We start from the raw sequence: 7,270 nt of genomic DNA, 5'->3' as shown, positions 1-7,270 counted from the left end.
TATTAACGTTTATATTATTTGACAACACAATAGAATTTAATATAACTGATTTGATGGGCGGGATTTATAAAGTCATCATATCTGAACCGAATAGACAGCTCCTCTTTTGCTACAACGATACGAAAGAGGATGCATCTATTTGGGCAACCAGATTTAATGGCCTCTTCAGCGAAGATAGGCTGATCGAAGAGGAGGGGTATGTCGGGATCAAGATAGGGGAAGTGTACTGCGTGAGCGGTTACTGCAACATTAGTATAATCCAACATTAGTATAATCGACTATGATCAGTACAGTGAGAGGTTCGAGGGAGAAGATAAAGCAAGAGGATTACCTACAGCGGATCATTGAAGAATGCCGTGAGGATTCATTCAATAAAGTATTTCCCCCTAAGGGGAGTAGAAACCCAAATTATTGGTGAATTGACGAGATAGCGCGGCTTCGGGGGGAGACCCACAAGAAGAGGAGATTAGCACAGAGATCGAGGCGACAAAATAAGAAGTGCGCCGTCCAGCTTAAGGCCGATTATAGGAAGAGTAAGAAAGAGCTCAGGTTAGCTATCTATTCAAGCAACAGGCTGGCCTGGAAGGAGTTCACAGCCACCCTCAACCGTGATCCATGGGGTCTTCCGTATGGAAGAGTCGGCAAACTCTTCCTAATCGAGGATATGGGCGTTGCTAATGTAACGTCGATTCATATTAGAGTCAGGATGTATGCAGGTCTTCAGTCCGTACCCTCAATTACCCCAACGACCCACCATAAACCTAAACTTTTTAAGTTTATTATTTCTGTTATCTGTTTATGGATGGTCCTTGAAACAGCCCTTAGGTTGTTATACGTCCTTATTGATTACGGGGAAAGCAAGTAGTTACTTAATGGGAAAAACCCAATACTCGATTAACGAAAAAGCTGGTTTTTCCCATAAAAAATATTACCTACTAGCCGCGTTGGAAGGCGGCATTCTCCTCCTATCTTCATGACCTATAACCAGTTGGCATCGTGGATCGTTACCCTCACTTTTCCTAACGGAAGGTGCGAACAGCGAATCCGCGTTGTTAATTAAAAAGGGCGCACCCACACCGAGATTTCCTCCGTAATGAGACGAGAACACCTGGGGAGAAATAGACTAAACTATCGAACAGTGAACATCTCTCCGATCTGTGTAAACCTGTGCTGTGAAATAAAAACGATAGTTGTGTTACGACTCAGCTATTTTTTATTTTCATCAACTAACCCCTAAGTTTACGCGACACTAACGGGGACTGAATAGAGGAAAATGGCGGTGATACCCCCGGAGTCGGTATGGCCCAAATGGACGAGCTCAGAGCAGCGGTTGGTCGGCTGAATGTGAACAAGGCCGTTGTGACTGACGGGGTGCCGGGAACGGTCTTCAAGTGGATTTTCGAGCATCGGGCGCACGATCTGCCCGATAGAGTGAACTCTATTTATGAGACGGGAAGAGTTCCAGTCAAATGGAATGTGGCTCGGTTGATCTTGCTCAAAAAATCGGGTAAGGATCCCAGGTTGGCCTCGTCGTATCGGCCAATAAGTATCCTACCTGCGATGAGCAAAGTTTGGGAATACACATTCAAGTCGGCCATTGAGAAAAAACCGGGAATGGACCCGTTCCACCGAAATCAATTTGTGTTTCGCAAGGGGAAGAGTACCATCGATGCCATCATGCAGGTCTGCAACTTCGCTGATTCTTGCAGAATGAAGGGCATTGTCTGCGCCATGATATGCATCGATGTTAAAAATGCGTTCAATTCCCTGCGGTGGGAGATAATCCTGAAAGGGGCGAAGCTCAGGAAGCTGCCCTATAATCTGACGAGGGTTCTCGCGAATTACCTCAAGGACCGTTTCGTAGTTCTAGACAATCTGAGTGGTCTTATCGTTAAACAAATTTTTGCGGGTGTCCCACAGGTTTGTGCTAGGTCCGCTTTCGTGGAATTTAGTTTACGATGGCCTGTTGACCAGATTTGACAACCGTGTCAATCTAAGAGCTATTGCATTTGCGGACGACCTTGTTATCTTTTCGGGTCTGAAGAAGAAGAAAGTGTGGAGGTAAATTTGAATCTCCACAGCAAGACGATATTAAATTGGTGCGAAAATTCGGGTCTCCAGATAGCAAAGGAGAAAATGGAGATTATATTGTTGTCGAGAATGAGAGTTCCGAAGAAGTTTAATATAACATTGTTGAGATACTTATAATTTTCTGTGCTGGACTGGGTTGGATGCGTAGTAGAGATACTTGTATGTGGGTATCAGTGTGTGGAGGTATGTGCGTATGCGGCGTCTCGAAAACAAATGAATGTAAACTATTCAGTCGGTTAACAGTCATATATAGAAGAAAGTACTGAGATGCGTGCAAGTGTGTATCGATGAATATAGAAGGAATCGTCCATAAAATAAATATATAACTATTCTAAAATTAATCCCAAGTGTAAATTTAGTGTCCCTACAACGTTATGTCGGCCTTAAAGATCCACAATTCTCAACAAACATTGACGGGAGAGGTGCTTAACACACGCGAAATGGTTAAATACCTAGGCATAGTGTTGGACTCTAACAGAAATTATTTTGATCATTTTGATGCGGTTTCTAATAGAGCGGATGAGATTGTAGGAGCTATCAGAGGGCTCTTGCCAAATGTGAATGGCCCCTCCGACGCCTGTAGGAAGTTATACCGTCAGGTGTGGGAGCCGGTCGTGCTATATGCTTCACCGGCCTGAGTGGATGCGCTCAGCAGGATTAAGACTGTAGGCAAACTCTGCAGGGCAAGGAATGCTCTGATAAGTACCTCAGCGGCCTACAGGACAGTTTCGCATGCCGCGTTGTGCGTGTTGACAGGGACTATGCCCATTCATATCAGGGCTCAGTGTCGGGGAAAAATCTACGTGGTTAGGAAAAAACTAGCCTGACCTGATCTTGGCGACTCAGAAGCAATCCTAAATCTGCTATATCTGTACGAAGAGGAAACGGTAGACGAGTGGAGAAGAGAGTGGACCAGGTCCAACACGAACAATTGGACAAGGAGGCTGATCGAGGATGCAGCCATCTTTAGAAAAAGGAAGAGAAGTATAGACCACTACACCATGCAGCTATTGATTGGGCACGGTATCTTTAACACGTATAGGGTCAGAATGAACAAAGAAACCGCCGACAAATGCAGTGATTGCGACGCGTGCCCAGATGATGCGGAGCACGCCTTGTTGAGGTCTCCAAGTTGGGCAGACCAGTGTACTACTCTGGAAAATGTCGTTAGCGACACATTCACAATAAATAACATAATCGTATTGGTGTCGGCCGACGACCATACTTGAGGGTTGTTCCGTAGTTTCTGCGGGACAGTGATGAGAACAAGACAGACACAAGAAAGGTACAAAGGCGGAGCGATTCGAAGATGGGGAAGAAGAGGATGATGACTATATCCGAAGAAACGGAGGCATTTGTTTGATAAGGAGTTGACGCATCGAATGGGGTCTCATCGAAGTAATGTGCTATTAACAGTGCCGTCGAAACTCTCCGCTCGAAGAAGGATTGGAAGAGGAGGGGTTGTTAGTGGGTACGGCACTACCATCAGCCGAGTCCCACATAACCCGGCGACGCAGGTCGTCTGGTATGCGTAAAGCATTTTCCCTCCTCGCGAAAAGAAAGGTCATAGACAGAAAAATAGGGTAGATAATAAAATCAACGTGTAATTAAAATAAATATCTAATTTTATATTAAATATTAATTATGTATACAATTTGGAGATTCTTGCATTAAGTGCCGATGTTTAGAGTTTAAGCAATCGTAGTTCATTTTTAAATAAAGGTCAATTTGGGCAATGGCCATGTAAAATGCGATTTTAATGGAATTGGGTGAGATTGGTGGTCCGGGTCTAAAATAAAAATAAAATACAATATATATGTCAGAGATAAGAGGACACCGGTGCCTTCCCTCTGAAACCTCGGGAAAATCCATAAAAGCATCGTAATTAAAATCTACAGTTGTAATTAAACGATTTGCCGTCATTCTACCCAATTGTATTTGTTTGAGACTTGTGACAATGAGCTTGGACTCAAGGCGACAATTAGTCGCCGAACGTAGCCGCGGTCATCAGGACGAACTCTCCATCTAACAAAGGCATTGAGTAACCCTATAGCTCTCCTTAAAAGAAAGATTTGTAGCGACACGTGGCAGTAAACATTCCATCGGTTTCTGTCCCGTAGCTCGCCACACGCAGATCCTATTCTCCGGGTAGGATGTTTACCAGATGCCGACGCGTCTCCGCAGTACGTGATCGGCTAGCCCGAGGACCGTTATAAACACTTATATCTAGTTACCTAAAATCCTTCAACAGATAAACAGTCTTTGTCCCAGTTACAGGAAGACAGGAGAAACCTATTTTTCCACGAACGACGTCTCCCACTAGCAACCTTCCCTCGAGGGCGGCTAGCATCCTTTTCTAACTACCGATATGGAGATTGGCCAATTAGCAGCAACGTCAATTTCCCTTACTTTCCGAACGTAGGATATCCCCGACGAATCTGATGATCTCGTACCCTTAGACACACCCCATCATAGTTTTCCTCTATGGTATCACCGGGACGCCATTCTCTCTTGCGATCTCATCGACAAAAAGATTAACGCCTTACGGTCAGTGAATATTAACAAAGGATCCGACTTAGATTTTTGCGAGTGCGTACGACTACCATCCCGTCGACCGCGGATTCGTTATTGAACCTAAGATCATTGTCATTAGTTTCTCGAGTATCTAATTACCGCGGTTAGTTGTCCAATTCTATAATAATCGTATTTGCACTAGTCAATGTCTTCTCTATTGCATATCGACACGTGTAATCCAAACGAAAATTCGTTTCACGCCCCTAACCGTTAATTCTAATGTAAACCCGACATATATGTTATAATTTCAACCATAATATTAAATTAAATAATAATAATTAAATTAAATAATTAAATAATAATAAATAATAATATTAAATTAATAATCAAATCAAACATTATGCACTACGAACTTCCATCAATCCAGAAAGACTACCGCCAAGCAACAAACGTAGCAATAGAAGACTGTCATGGTACAATCACCACTTCAGCAGTATACTGCCCTCCTAGACACTTCATCGCCAACGAAGACTTTGATAACTTCCTGGACACCCTGGGCAGTAGATTCATAGCTGGAGGAGACTATAACGCCAAACATATCCCATGGGGCAGCAGACTGGTTACAGTAAGAGGCAAAAATCTCTTAAACAGCATAATAACTAACAATCTCAACTACCTTACCACATACGAACCCACATACTGGCCCACTGACACCAACAAAATACCCAAACTTCTTGACTTCTTCGTAACTAAAAATATCTTGTCAAGACACGTCCAAACCAACTCCTCGGCTAATCTCTCCTCTGATCATTCCCCCGTGATAGTAACAGTCAGTTCAACAATTATCGAGAATACACATAATGGCTTTATTCATAACCAACTCACCAACTGGCAGCTCGTTAGAGAAGTTTTTCATCACTCAATTTCAGCCTTAATTTTACTAAAAACTAATGAAGATATCGAAGCAGCCGCGGAATACTTAAACACGAGCATAATAAACGCCATCCGCCTCTCCACACCGACAAAGACGTCTATCAGCAAACAAGAATATCCCCAATACATACTAAAAAAAATAGCAGAAAAACGTAGACTAAGAAGAGTATGGCAGATGGATAGAACACCGGATGACAAACGCAAACTAAACAACGCAACTAGAAAGCTAATCAAAATCATCAAATATTCTAAAAATGACTGTTTTCATAAATATCTCGCCCAGCGCTGACTCCAACTACTCACTATGGAAGGCTTCCAGGAAACTCACGCGCCCTCCGCAAATAATCCTTTCAATCCGCCGTCCGCAAGGTGGATGGGCGCGTAGCCCTATAAGTAAAGCGAACCTGTTTGCTAAATACTTGTCTAAAGTATTTAAACCCCATTCCTCCAAAGCTGCCGCGGACATTACTGAATACCTGCACTCTCCCTTCCAAATGTCTCCTCCTATTGAACCCTTCACTTCTGCAGAGATTATAGAATCAATCGGTCGCTTAAACCCCAAGAAAGCAGCGGCGTATGATCTAATAGGCAATAAAGCAATCAAGGAACTTCCCATAAAAGGGATTGCACTCGTCATATCGATTTTTAATGCAATTCTTCGCCTTCGAATACTTTCCTAAGGCCTGGAAAATTTCACTGATTACTCTCATCCCTAAACCCGGAAAACCAATATATGAAACTAGGTCCTATCGCCCAATTAGTCTTTTACCTACCCTGTCAAAACTATTCGAGAAAATGCTAACGAATAGACTCCTTCCACACCTAGAGGATTTGAAAACACTCCCAGATCATCAATTCGGTTTTCGGAAACAACATTCAACAGTAAAGCAATTCCATTGCATATTACCAACCCACATTATCAACCAAACCCTTGAAAAGAAAAAATATTACTCAGCGGTATTCCTAGACATTCAACAGGCATTCGGCAAAGTCCTACCACACACCTACTACTCCATCCTAAAGTCCTACCCACTTCTGTGAGATGGAGAGGCTGAAGACCGAAGCCGAGGACAGATGGAGGGTGGAATGGACGTTCCACAATCCCTACAGCTGGACTAAGAGGTTGATAGAGGACCCGTTGATCTTCTACAGAACGAAGAGGGGCGTCAACTACCACGTCATGCAGATTCTCACTGGGCACCGTATCTTCAACTGGTACCGTCACAGGATTGGGAAAGAGACGCACACCAGTTGCTGGGATTGCGGAGCCGCCGTGGACGATGCCGAGCACGTGCTGTTCTGGTGCCCTAGATGGACAGGGGAGCGCGCGGAGTTGGAGGCCGAGATAGGAGAAGAATGTAGGATAGAGAACCGGATCGTGGAGAAGCTATGGCTCAAATTTAGTAATGTGTGCACCACAGTCATGACGAATCGGCTTAACAAGGAGAGGGAGGTGGAGGCTCTGCGGAGAAGAGTTTAGCGTGGAAGATTGCCGATGAAGATGGGTACGCATAAATAAAGGCCAACCCGAAGTAATGTCGAATGATTGTACCGGGTTGGTACCTCGAGTACCTCAATGCAGTGAACAGGAGGAGGGCATTTTAGTGGGTACGGCGACGTCATCTGCCGAGTCCCACATAACTCAGTGACGCGGGTCATAACATTTTCCCCTCCTCGCGCGCAAAAAAAAGGTGTAGTTTATTGCAATAATGGGATTGTTACAGTTCTGACA

General features: G+C 43.9%; 2 protein-coding genes across 2 annotated transcripts; both read left to right on the top strand.

Annotated features, from left to right (window-relative positions):
* Nucleotides 1–1,299: 1,299 nt before the first annotated feature.
* On the top strand, nt 1,300–3,320 carry LOC117214898. The gene is made up of 4 exons (XM_033461270.1): nt 1,300–1,920; nt 2,451–2,690; nt 2,774–2,897; nt 2,971–3,320. Exons 1-4 carry the CDS (start codon nt 1,300–1,302, stop codon nt 3,318–3,320), a joined length of 1,335 nt encoding a protein of 444 aa, XP_033317161.1.
* A 3,260-nt stretch (nt 3,321–6,580) lies between these two features.
* Nucleotides 6,581–7,018, top strand: LOC117214897. Its single transcript, XM_033461269.1, has one exon. It carries the CDS (start codon nt 6,581–6,583, stop codon nt 7,016–7,018), a length of 438 nt encoding a protein of 145 aa, XP_033317160.1.
* The last annotated feature ends 252 nt before the right edge of the window (nt 7,019–7,270 follow it).

This window comes from Bombus bifarius, unplaced genomic scaffold (assembly GCF_011952205.1).
Source record: "Bombus bifarius isolate JDL3187 unplaced genomic scaffold, Bbif_JDL3187 scf7180000009253, whole genome shotgun sequence".
Lineage (NCBI taxonomy): Eukaryota > Metazoa > Arthropoda > Insecta > Hymenoptera > Apidae > Bombus > Bombus bifarius.
This window is presented reverse-complemented; position numbering and strand designations above follow the sequence as displayed.

What these genes read in the sequence shown, in the direction of transcription:
- LOC117214898 (XM_033461270.1), top strand. Translation starts at nt 1,300, where the DNA reads ATGGCCCAAATGGACGAGCTCAGAGCAGCGGTTGGTCGGCTGAATGTG. An exon ending in TTTTTGCGGGTGTCCCACAG is followed by an intron (nt 1,921 to 2,450) that starts GTTTGTGCTAGG and finishes GTGTAAATTTAG; the next exon opens with TGTCCCTACAACGTTATGTC. An exon ending in GTAGGAAGTTATACCGTCAG is followed by an intron (nt 2,691 to 2,773) that starts GTGTGGGAGCCG and finishes CAAACTCTGCAG; the next exon opens with GGCAAGGAATGCTCTGATAA.
- LOC117214897 (XM_033461269.1), top strand. Translation starts at nt 6,581, where the DNA reads ATGGAGAGGCTGAAGACCGAAGCCGAGGACAGATGGAGGGTGGAATGG.